At 39.8% G+C, this 12,500-nt stretch overlaps 1 protein-coding gene across 1 annotated transcript; it reads left to right on the top strand.

The window, feature by feature from the left end:
• Positions 1–3,192: 3,192 nt before the first annotated feature.
• Positions 3,193–10,561, top strand: LOC138019360 (uncharacterized). The gene is made up of 6 exons (XM_068866126.1): positions 3,193–3,332; positions 3,801–3,897; positions 7,061–7,180; positions 7,805–7,981; positions 8,909–9,043; positions 9,814–10,561. Exons 3-6 carry the CDS (start codon positions 7,073–7,075, stop codon positions 9,907–9,909), a joined length of 516 nt encoding a protein of 171 aa, XP_068722227.1. The 5' UTR covers positions 3,193–3,332; positions 3,801–3,897; positions 7,061–7,072; the 3' UTR covers positions 9,910–10,561.
• Positions 10,562–12,500: the final 1,939 nt, after the last annotated feature.

Raw genomic sequence — 12,500 nt, 5'->3', positions numbered from 1 at the left:
ATAGTTGCAGCAACTTGTGGCATTCAAACATTGAAAAAGTTAACTTGTGCTTGTTTTTTAGCACGTGCAACGTCGATTTGAAGTCCAAGTCACTGCAAGTTAGCAATCAAACAAGAAAGGCCCCTCGGACTTGCATGGACTTAAGTTCTCGTATTAGGACATTTGCATGATGGCGCCATTTGACTACAAGTACCAGAATCCTTTAGGTTTTTCTTGTCTCTTGCTAATTAGAGCTATTGTTATTTTTACCCCGCTGGAAATACAAAATTTAAGTAAGAAAAGAAAAACAAATTGGATTCTTGTAGTTGTAGTGAAATGACGCTATCGTGAAAGCTTAACAAACGTGACTGTAAATAAAAAAGAGAAATTTGCAGGAAAAAACTTTAAAAACCCTTATGCGACCGTTTTAAGTTTGAGGCATAACAAATCTGTCTTGCTAGTTTTACTTCGAACCTTCGCTAACTACAACAGTATTTTTAATAGAATATACATTAGGTAATAATTGTAAGTTTTTTACCTGAAAATTCAGTAGCAAATTTAATGTCCCCCATGGCATCCTTATTACTGTGTTAACTTGTCTTGAAGTCATCTAAGGAAATAAAATGGATAAAGGTGCCATTGTCAAGTGGATACAATAGTTATTTACTTTACATTCGGAGGAGAGAATTTACTAGATAGCAATCGTGTTTCTTAAAGTTAGTTGTATTCATTTGATCGCTTTACTTGTTGGTTCACTTGCACCCATTACTTTGCATCTTGAGTAAACAGTCTGCAACGCCAATTGGCTTCCACGGCAAAGTTCTGAATTAAAACACAGGCTCCCAAAACGCATAATTTGAATTCTCAGTGACACCCAACTTAAAGGATTACTTGAAGGATTTTGATGGGTAATGGAAAAAGCGAAAAGCAAATCGGCACACTGTTCAAATTGTAATATTTTTTCTCAGTAGCAATAACCATAAAAGAAACACAACAAAGCTAGGAAGATGCTAGACTTTCTCAAAGTCGTTCGCTTGGTTTTCTGGTCTGGTGTGGTACGATCGCGCTTCGCGCCCTCTGTCGCGCTCAAAAGCTCGACTTGTGAGCAAGTCGAGGAAGATGCGTGAATGGACAGAAAGACAAGACTGAAACGGATTGCAATTGGGTAATCTTAAGAAAAAGTGGCCAAACTTGTTTCAAGTTTCTGATATCGCCTGGACATAGGTTTTTTTGTATTGTTAACCGCATGGGGCCGAGTAAAATTAAGGATAATATCACGCGTATTTTCAGAAGTTGCAGAAATTCCCCGAACAGGGCCCGGTTGTTCAAAAGTCGACCAACGCTATTAAATTAAAATTTAACCAAGGAATTTATTTCTCTGCTCCCAAATGCTGCTCAACGCTGACATTCGGCAAAAGTTTACATTAGAAGAAGTCAATCTTGAAAAACAAAAATAAGCAAAATAAACTTTCGCCAAAAAGTTGAAAACATGAAACAAAAGTTTACGCTAATCCTGGATTAAGTTAATCGGCTTTCGAACAACCGGGTCCAGAAAGTTTTTGTCACTAGCAAGTCCTCGTTTTTACTAGTTCAGGCATCATTTTACTTATCCAACCTAGTCTACGTTTTACAGTATGCCTTGTCACAACAACGCCAAATCAATGAAACCAACCCTGCTGAAAAGCATTTACTACATTTACAATTTTGCAAAATGAATGAAGAATGACCTCTGTCTCAGCCAATCAGCATTAAGTAATTTTGCCCTCTATGTTATGATGAACAGCATCACCTTGTTTGTGATGCAATAACTGGGCTTTCGTGACAATACCGAACGGGAATGCGTGACAGTGTTTTTAATAACCAATCAAAAACGGCGTAGAAAGATCGATTAAATTTTGGTATCACGGCTCGCCGTGACACTATTGTCAGCACAAGACCATTTCGGCAGCAATCGGGTCACCGATTGGACGTCAATTTCCGTAGCTGGACGTCATGGTTGATTTTTACCCGTCAGCAGTAATCGGGACACCGATAAGCAATCGTGGAAACCGAGTAGAAATCGGAATTATGGATTTCATCTATGTTACATTTTGCAAACTTCCCATATGGAACAGACGGGGATGCTCGCGGAAATATTGAATGTAACCCCTAAAGGAGACCATCTGGGCGTGGCTCAAGCTTTTTGTGACCCCTAAAGGAGACCAATCTGGGCGTGGTTTTGACCGGAACACTTTAAGCGAGACCAAAATCCAAAATTTACACCCCTAAGCGAGACGACGAGCATCCCCGTCTGTTTCATATGGGAGTCCCCCCCCCCCCCCCCCCCCCCCCTTAAGCTATTTGGTGTCTCCAAAGAGACAAATATACAGTCAGTTTATTCATCGAGTCCTTCACCGGAACAACTGAGTGGCTTCATAGCTCACCAGTGGCATCGCAGAGGTCATGCGTTAGAATCCCGTTGGAGCCTGCTAAATCTTTCGGGTGTCACGATGAGACAATTGCTCAGATTGTCCAGATACGTGTGAGGATCACTTCTCTTTTTCGTTTAAGGATTTTTTAGTCTCCTTCGCAGCCGTTATTGGGGCGTCACGCAATGCATTATGCAAAGCTATTTAGTTGAAAATCCCTATGTATCTTAGTTAGCAGTTTGAGCCTTTCAAGTACATTAAGAACTGTGCTCTTGCACATATATTTTATCTCATGAGCGAAAAGTAAGCGCTTTCAGTCGCAAAGTGAATTCCAGATTACCGGCCGCCTGTCCTCTGTTTAGTTTAAAACATGAAACGCTTCGACAAATAACTCAGAAACGATGTTCGGTACATACCTGAGACGAGAATTGGAGAGGTGGTTGATAAATTTGTTTCCTACAACAATCCAAGTTTTTGGCTTTTTTCATTGAACAACACTTTCGAATTTATTCTTTTGTTGCGTGACAGTGAAAAAAAGGCAAAAACACATTTTTTTGGTGGGAGGGAGCGTGGAAGAGGTGGAGGAGGAGGGACGTAACGAATTCCCCACTACTGTAGTTCATTTCTGTAACCACCGAGTCACGTTATCCCCAAAAAATTTTGATGATCGCACATAAAAGACAAAAAATGTTTAGACGTGACACATGCACACATTTTGTGCCTATTTAATATAGATGATCGCATGTGAGAGGAATTAAAGAAGAAGAAACATATTCATAAATGTGAGATTGAAACGGGAGGCCACTTGGTCATACAGAAACACGCTCGAGTCACATGTAGAGAAAGTGGGAAGTGACTGATCAGGCTCACGCGCGAGAAAATCATGTGTCGTGTCTCATACCAGGCAATGGTGAGCGTACTCAAGAAACATTTTAAAGTACTCAGGTAAGCCGATAATTTGATTGTTCATTTAGTTTTCCTATCGGAAAGTGTGATAATTTTGAGCATTTAATATTGAAGGCAATCAAAGATAAATCTGTATTACTAAACGGAAAGAGTTTTTTCGAATACGTTTCAGTTATGACGAGATATATTTTTTCGATGGTTACCCGGGGAAAATAGGAAAAAATCCGAATGCTGTTGGTTGCAAGAGTCGAACATGGGGGTCTCTCCCTTCCCGTCACGAACAGTGTGTGGGTTTTTTAATTGGAGGAGTAATTATATAATTTTGTTATGTTATCGTGTATAAATAAAGATTCCTATTATATTCTTTTCTAATTGTTATCAACCAATCACAATAGTGTGGCAAGCCGAGCTTGAAAATCGTGACCCAAATTTGCATTTTTGTGGGCAAATATTGTGGCCAGTCTGCTAGACTTTGAAAGCGTTTTGGGGTTCAAATCTGTTTTGCAGGCATCTGTTGATTTATGAAACTTCGTCGCTAAAGACAAGCAACATCTGAAGATAGCAATCCTACTGGCGAACTCGAAAGAAACTGAATTCGAAATAGGTAAGATGTAATATATACAACGCTGTCTTCGAGATGTAAACAAGTGATGTGTATTTGAAAATTGTGGGTTGTGTGTATGTTTGAACGTGCAGGAAGAATTGAAAACCCGTTAGAACAAATAGTCAAACGCCACAGAAACCAAGCATAGCTGAGCATGGAACTAGCGCCGAAGTATAAACCATATGATCGAAAGTCTTACAGCCTTTTTATCAAGAAGATGTAGACCAGTAAGACAGCTACTGTAGGCGATGAGGTCAAAACTGAAATTGGAAGTGTACTACAGCATAATTCTTAATGCCGCTCGATTAAGTTTCTTCATTTTCTTGGAACTGGCGTTTGCCGACCGCGTTTGCCTTTCTTAAATTATTTTTGTTTTCGAAATAGAAAACAGACTTTGGCCTAAGTTACTCTCGAATCAAAGGTCCTCTTTCTTCCATTTTGAAATGCCCAGAGATACAACTCGTCTTTGTTAGCAGGCGGTTGAAATGCTAAGTATGATTGTAGTATCGGGAGTTCGCAGTACGTCCTGTAATTTTCATGCATGCAGCAAACTGACATCTTATTACGCTACGTGCGGATCGAATCTTCCGTATTTATAGGCATGACGAAATTTCTCCATAATGTGTTCTATCATATGACGATGCAGTAATCAACTGTATTCTGGACCCTTGGGCATGAAGTCGAAAAATGTTGTGATGGCATGAACACCTGGAGAAAAGGGGTATTAATTTTGGTTCTGTGAATTTAGGTTTATGTCTCGCCTGCGTAGGAAGCGCAAGGGGAGAGGGAAGCGAAGCTACGCAGGCTATCCAATGTCACGCAAGTTGTCACACAACTAACTCACTTGCTCACGAAAACTGGCTGCAATGTAGCGGCCTGTTTTCGTGGGCGAGAAATTGGGACAATAACTTAAACCTAACGAAACCAAGCCTTCAATTGTGAATCAGCAGTGTGTTTTTTACCATTTTTCATGTGATCTGTGCGATACAGATTATGTCGGGCAAACAGCCCGGTGGACAAACTTACTGTAACAAGAACCTTTTGAAAGAAAGCTGGCAAATTTGAGTGTTTACTTTTTGAAATCCTGTTCATCAAGAATATTTTTTACGTACACTATTAAATCTAGATTTAAATCTTTTCGTAAGTTTATAGAGCCGTCGTGCCTTTCGTTTTGAAAATACGGCATTTTTTTTATTTCCGAATGTCGCCTTGCATGACGACTGTTTGGTTGGAAATAAGGCCTTTTCTTTTAACTTTCAACCACGTTGGATCATGACCAATATCAAAATGGCTCCTCCATGCGAAGCTCTTACAAGTTTCGTGAGACGTTTCGGCCAATAACTAGACAAAGGATGGCGGGGGGGGGGGGGGGTGGGGGGAGCTGACCCAGGGAAATTTGACATTTTGATGGAAGCTAGCGCCAAATTTCCCATGGAAATTTGTCGTGTAACGCGAAACCTTTCGGCCGCTCACGGTACTGAACAAGAACCTAAAATTGAGCAAAATAATAATATTATTAACAATATTACTATTTTTTAGCCTTGTAAATAGTTCTTTTAGTATTTACCAGCTTTCAAATCAGTCAAGCATGCCCAATGATAGAATGGAAAATTTGTGAATACATAGAAGTATACAAAAAGCAATCACGAAAAAAAATAGAAACATTCTTGTACTTCTGAACACTCCAGCAAAGACAGAAAAACGTTATGGTCCATATTTACAAAAAGACAAGACAAATTCGCTTTCCTTTCTTTCAACCATGGTGTGCAGAAAAATCAGGAAAACCAGAGAAGTCACATGAAATCCATGATTGTGGATAACTCATCTCAAAGTTCTCTCGGTGTTCCAAGATGACGTGCATGTCAAATTCCCCACCCTGGGGCAACGCATACTCTACGTGTCAAAATCCCTACCCAGGGAAAGGTTCTCTGAGTCAATTTCCCGTAGGTAGCCCCCTCCACTCCTACTCCACCCCCATCCTGGGGCTTAACATTGATAGGTGCATTAGAATATCTTTTTTTGCAGTGGAAACGATCTGTAGACTGTAACTTACAAACATTTTATGCGATATTTTATCACAATTTTTATAGTTAAATGCTTTTCCAAATCACTCGAACGAATGAAGTTGATTCAACCAGTACCATGCAGCTCAAATCTGCGTCAAAATAGTTCCACAAAGCTTGAAATGACCACGATCAGCAGTTTTTCAATATCTTCTTACATAAATATACTCGTTCTTACCAACAACAGCTCATGAGAAGAAGGAAGGGTTACGTTTTTGCAAACGTTGGCCGTGTAGCACTTATATTTCAACAGCCTTAACTATTCTTGGTTTTCACGTGACGTCATCAAAATTAAATAATAAGGAATTATCAATCCTTTTGAGATTTTAGTTTAGATACTTATTAGAACAGCTGGAGGCTTATCATTTCACAAGTTTTCAGTTTGATAGGGTTTTTAGTCTTGTGATAAAGCAAGGTTGAATTTCTAAGTTTTTGCGTGACACGATATTAAAACTGCGGCGCGATAATGCTGTCACGTGGGTTAAAAAGTGACATCCGTTGAGATTTTGCAATCTGAACAGTCCTTGTATGAGAATAAGTACTTATATAGATATTTATGAGCCCTCAGAAGATGACTACAGGGTTTGATAGCAAAACTCGATGACATATGCTTTTGTTAGCTTCCGGCCGTCATCTTTGTGTCCCTCTGAGGGCGTCTCCATACAAAGCCTTATAAATTTGAGCAAAACATTTCTTCGAGTATCTCCCACACGAGGCATCGCACAGACCTGAACCTTTACGAGACTGTTTGAATATTCATCTTCTTTTATCTCTTTGATTCTTGACTTTATTTAAAACTGGCAATTAGAAGGTAACGTGAAGTGCTAGTTTTCTATCCATATAGACCATGTGAGCGTTAGCCCTACTAATGGAAATGGACCCGCACAAGGACAGAGAAAAACTCTGACCAGGGTGTGGGTGAGATGAATTTCTCCCAAAATTCGGAAATCGGATTTTTAGCGCTCAAAAACCTCACGGAAACGTTTGCTATGCAGACTAATTTTACGGTTACCAACTTGCAAAACGCTCAGTTCTTGCTCTACAATAGAGCACACAAGGGAAATGTATACTTCAAATAACCAACAAATTTTTGCTGGTAGATTTGCAGCAGGATGAACAGTGCAGATAATCCAGATGAGTACACAGATGACGTGACTACTCCAACCTTCAACAAAAGCTATCTTTGTTCCGTCCAAGGATACATGTCATGCGTAGAATGTGTGAGTCATTTCTTCATTCATTGACATCGCGTAAAACAGATTTGTTCAGTTGAATTTAACCTAACTTATATGTGTTTTCCTTGACGTTTTCTTAAATACTAATACAATTTTTGCTTTCTCTATGAGATTCCTCTTTTTTGTACCATCCAAGTTATTCCAAGTGAACAAAACTAGAGATCATTAACCTGAAGTTTGTGGACATCGCACACAGACTGTTGTGCTTATTCGTTTTCCATCAAGGAATGTCTGCTTTTTATGAACGTCCAACGTCATTTAAGGAATAAATAAAAAAGCATCTCATTCAATCACAATGATAAATTAATTATAATTGTTTATTGTCCCATTGCCTTTGTCATTTGTTACACTCCTACATCAAATAATGTAACGTAAAAGAAGCTCAAGAGGTGGGAAACTTTGGAATGCACCCAAACTCGTTCAGTCCCAGGACCTTTCTGCTCTTTCCCAAGAAAAAGCTGGAGATCCTTAGATGTGATTGTGCGTTTAAGAGCTCATTGCAAAACCTTCCAACTGAATCGTAGAGCTGTTGCGTTTGGCAATCATAGAGCAAGCGAAGAACTTTTTTGTTGTAAGTGAGCTAATTATGTCTATCTCGTCTCTTTGCAGATTTTCCTTTTCATAGCGTTCCTTCTTGCGCAGCTGTACAGCTCATTTTACAGTCCACCTCATCTTCCTTTCTTCTTTGCCACTTCACTAATAGGATGTTTCCTTCTGATTGCCTTCTACCTCTTCTTTTTGTTTTCATTGGATAAGGTGTATGATACCTACAACTGGTATCTCTTGGTGAGTGAAGCAATGAATATAACAGGTCTGCCCATACCAACCCCATCGCTGCAAGAATCTAGTGGCAGGATCACTCGGGAAATTGGAATGATTAGGCCGGCGAGTTCATACTGGGCCGTCCAAGTATGCCATAAGTACGACAGTAACTCAAATCAATTTGAGACTTACTCCCATCGCCTTATCGTGTTTTTATCTGCTCAAGTGCGGATTCGAGGGGGGTAAAATTGGATTTGAGATCGTACTTCGGCTTCTCCAGTCTAAGGTTACAAAGTAAGGTACTTCAACGAAAATGAACCCCGTTTACATTCACAGTAGAAATCGGGCATACTTTAACCCTTCTTACGTCCCTAGTATAAACCCGCCTAATATGCTGCACTGAAGCCAGTGAAGTCGCCTTTTAAAGATACCTTGCTCTTTGCTCATTTACTAAAACCTTGACTCCCACCGTAGCTTCTCAACGGAATAAATTCCGGGATCCGTAAGGATGGGGAATGGATTTAAACGTGGTGCCGTAAATTTAACGATCGGTTTGGTTTTCTCTTTCTATGCTTAGGGATTGATTAGGTGAAAATCTGGCGTCACGTTTTAACCAATCACAGGCAAGACAAAACAAACGTCTTTTTCCACGGAAGACAAATTGGCTCTTCTTTACTTTGGATCGGCCTCAATCAGGCTTTCCTTGACCTTTAACTTTTAAACCTTTGACGCTTGTTTGTAAAATTGTGGTAAAAACGGCGTTTTACCGACTGAAACCCATGCGAAAGGCTTTTTAGAGATAATATTTGACGCTGGTCGAAAGTGAGCAGATTATCCCTCGATTGTTTCCGAGTATTCTCGAGTTACCATGGCGACAAGGTATCTTTTTATTTACCGGAGTTAACATTTGTCATCTGCTTCATAGCAATACAACTCTTTCTGTCATTGCAGGATGTGTTCTTCAGTATTTTTTTGGCAGTGCTTCTTGTAGCAAGTGCTGGGCTTTTGGCTTATGAAGCAAACTTTAGAGAAAGACACGGAAGCGACTTCACAAGTTGGTTTAGTGATCGTTTGGTGGGTGCTGTGGTAAGTAAAGCCATGCGTCTTCCTCGCTAGCCTGTTCCAGGTTCCCAATTAGTCGGGAAAGAAAAAAAATCTGCGTGCGAAAAGCGAGTGGGGACTTTGGTCGACCCAAGCCCACACTAATTTTTCGCACGCAGTTTTTCTCCTCTTTCCCGACTAATTGGGAGCCTGGAACAAGCTACTAACCCTCTTGAAGTGCATTCCCTCCAATCGTCCTTCGAGTCTTGCTTCTCAATAAGATCCAAGTGCAAAGTTTTTTTATTTTTGAAAGCTTGTTACGTTTTCCTAGAAGTAGCCTGAATTTCAGCTGAGATGATATCAGCAAATTGTCTCCCATATCTAAGTAATATTCTGAAACAAACATATGTGATGTTCACGTTACAGTCAAACCAGGCATATCGACTAATGAATGGCTTATTTGAATTCGAATAGCAGTTTTTACAACTGTATTGGAACATCATGACCTTGCCAGATCAAGACAAATTGCATAAGCGTTGGCAATCTCTCTCGCACCTGACTACTCAATCGTTTTTATGGAGACTATTTTCCTTTCCTTGAAAAGACAAAGAGTAGTAAGGAAATTCAAATTATAATTGTTCGAATTACCCCTCTCTTCTTTTTTTATTTTTCTCAATTTAAACATAGAGGTATAGTAAATGCGTTTGCATGAAAATTTACAGTGTTAAAAAGTTTTCTCTTTTTGTCTGATAAGAAAAACAAAGTAAAGAATCCATTTTCAAAATACTTGAGTTTGATTTGCTCTTTTTTCTCAGGTTCTGGCTTTTGCCGTTGTGCTGTTTCTAATCATAGACATAACTTATAGTTTGTATCTCTACCGCAAAGTAATGAGAAGAAGTGCGCGGCGGTAAACAACAGAACAATGATGACATCCGTTTTTTCAAGTTGTGCCGGTTCTGTTTGGCATGTACCAAGGGATCAAATCGCCTTGTTTTGTACAGCCTGGAGGTCTTACTTGTTGAAATTCATGAGAAACAACCAAGGAACGTTGCTACTAAACCAAAGAATAGCCAAGCAACTGTGGCGTCCATGTGGAGCCTCGAAGAATTGTATAATACGTTTTATTCGCGACCTCGTAAACGTCACGGCGATTTCAAGTAGACGCCATGTCTTTTTTCAGATGTGAAAGGAAAAGTTTGAAAACGATGCTTCGTATAAGTTAAACGTCCAAAGCAGCACGTGCACAGAGGTGCAACAACTCCTAACATTGTTGACTCAGGAACAGATGTACGAGTTGATGGGCAGTCACGTACAAGTGGCTCCAACTTCTCCCATCAATTTTGAGAACTAATGGCCCACTGCCAAGGTTTGCGCGCAGTTGGGGCTTGTTAACCTCCTTGCATTTTGTAAATATCTATTAGCCTGTGCGTGTCCGTTTTATTTGCCTTGATAACTTGTCCACCAGAGTTCTCACACGTTATTGCTACATTTATTGAGCCTGGTTTCAAAGTGGCTTTTGGACAGGTTCCAACATAGCCATTCTGATTTAAAGTTTAAATTGCCTATACGTTTCCACTTTATTTATTCTCCAAAATCGTCCCATATATATTATGTTGCTTTTCGCACCTTTTTACCGCAAATTCGCTGCTTATTCACGTTGAAAGACGGAAAAAGTGGTCATAGTTTGATCCATAACCGAACAATGAAGGGGAATGGGTTCGATACCCGGTTGACGTCACAAATTACACGTACTTTGCATTGCTGTTTTCAAAGAACTATCACAATGCAAAGCATTGTATGACGTGAACCCTGTATTAAACCCATCTCTCTTCCTTGCGCTTCAAACTACAACCAGTTTTTTCACTTTTTAGAAGCCTCTAGGACAGCGACTTTGAAGGAGAGAGTTAAAGGGGCTAGGTCACGCTATTTTAGGTAAATTTGTTTAATTTTGTTAATTATGAGTTCTAAACGTCAAATTGGCAGAGCAAGAGTCTTTTCATTTTCAAAATCACGGCTACATAACAACTGAGAATGATATCCAGCTTTGTAAATGACATTTTAATATAGACTGATGAAATTTTGAAAAACGGTGGGCCGAAGTTTCAGTTCAAATTTACCCAAATTCAATCCATTTCAATCCTCTCCAGTTTTGTCCATCCATGTCACTTCTTAGCTTCCCTCAGTTTTGTTAGAGATCTTCTATAGTTTTGAACAGTTATTTTGATATTTTAGTTAATTCTATGACCACTCGATCAGTGCTGAAATTGCCTTAAATTGCGTGACCTAGCCCCTTTAAGCTGCGAACCAAAGAATTAGTGTTAGACATGTGCAGAGAATTGCAATCTCGTTCCCAGAGTCATCGTTCCCTTGACCAGCGGTCGGGAAAGAGAGACTGGTGGAATCCAAAAAGGGCCATATTTGATTGGCTGTTGAAAAACGGTTTCAGAGTGCCTCCCACGCACGTTCTGCTGGACAAGGGTAACGGAGGCTCTGGGAACGAGATTGAGAGAATTGTTGAGCGGAAAGGTGTTTTTGACGTGATAGACACTTAAGAGAATGTATCTTGAAAAAAGTACTTTTAAACATCCAAACTTTTGACACTCCTGCCTGATGTCTTCATTAGGGCTCATCTAAAGCTGTGTTTTTATATGCTCTCCGATGAGATAATTCACTATCCACTGGATAACTCAATTGGTTTTGCTAGTGTTTATCCACCGGACAGTAGCTGACAGTGATTTATCTGGTGGATAGCGTCATCCATCTTTTGAACCACCGACGCCTGGACTTGACCCGTAACACTACTACATGAGATCGAGTGATTTGTACCAGAACAAGATGGCGCGCAAACGCTGAAATCGTATGGCATCACGATCAGTACCTAAGGGACATCCCGTGAGACTGACACGATAAGAATGTGTTCTCCTCAGTCGAACTCAATAATATCATAACATGCAAAACTGTGACACTGTTTGGGCATACCTCGCAAAGTGGTCCTCAAGTTGCAAAATTTCGGGATAATCGAAAAATCACGTCCAGTCCATTGGTTTATTCCTCCTCTGACGCAATCGCTGTTCTGTGTGCTAACATTTCGGGGAAAATTGGTTTGGAGTGGCCACCCGGAAATTGCGCGTTTGTCTAAAACTTCTGATCAAATGTAAAAATGGCTCACTAGTCCCGCCTACATGAACGTGATTGGTTGAAAAATTACCACCTTGTTTCGATTCAACCTTAGGGAATATTATAAACTCAATCAACCTAGCGGCAACTCTAAGTTCATGCATAGATCCTTTTGTTTTATCTCATCACGCTTGTGGAACAATCTACGTGACTGAATAAGAAGAGCTTCTTGTATTGGCATCTTCAAAAATTTACTTCGTAAAGAAAATCTAACAACCGATGCTCAGTGCTGCTGCAATCTATGCACTTCTTAACTTGTTCGTACTTCTAGATAGTTAAGTATCCTTTTCAATTAGTCTTTTTTTAGATATTTATTGTGTAATTT

The sequence above is a fragment of the Montipora capricornis genome, chromosome 10, assembly GCF_036669925.1.
Source record: "Montipora capricornis isolate CH-2021 chromosome 10, ASM3666992v2, whole genome shotgun sequence".
NCBI lineage: Eukaryota > Metazoa > Cnidaria > Anthozoa > Scleractinia > Acroporidae > Montipora > Montipora capricornis.
Note: the sequence above shows the minus strand (reverse complement) of the source record. Positions and strands in the feature narration are given on the sequence as shown.

What these genes read in the sequence shown, in the direction of transcription:
- LOC138019360 (XM_068866126.1), top strand. Translation starts at nt 7,073, where the DNA reads ATGAACAGTGCAGATAATCCAGATGAGTACACAGATGACGTGACTACT. An exon ending in ACATGTCATGCGTAGAATGT is followed by an intron (nt 7,181 to 7,804) that starts GTGAGTCATTTC and finishes GTCTCTTTGCAG; the next exon opens with ATTTTCCTTTTCATAGCGTT. An exon ending in ATCGTTTGGTGGGTGCTGTG is followed by an intron (nt 9,044 to 9,813) that starts GTAAGTAAAGCC and finishes CTTTTTTCTCAG; the next exon opens with GTTCTGGCTTTTGCCGTTGT.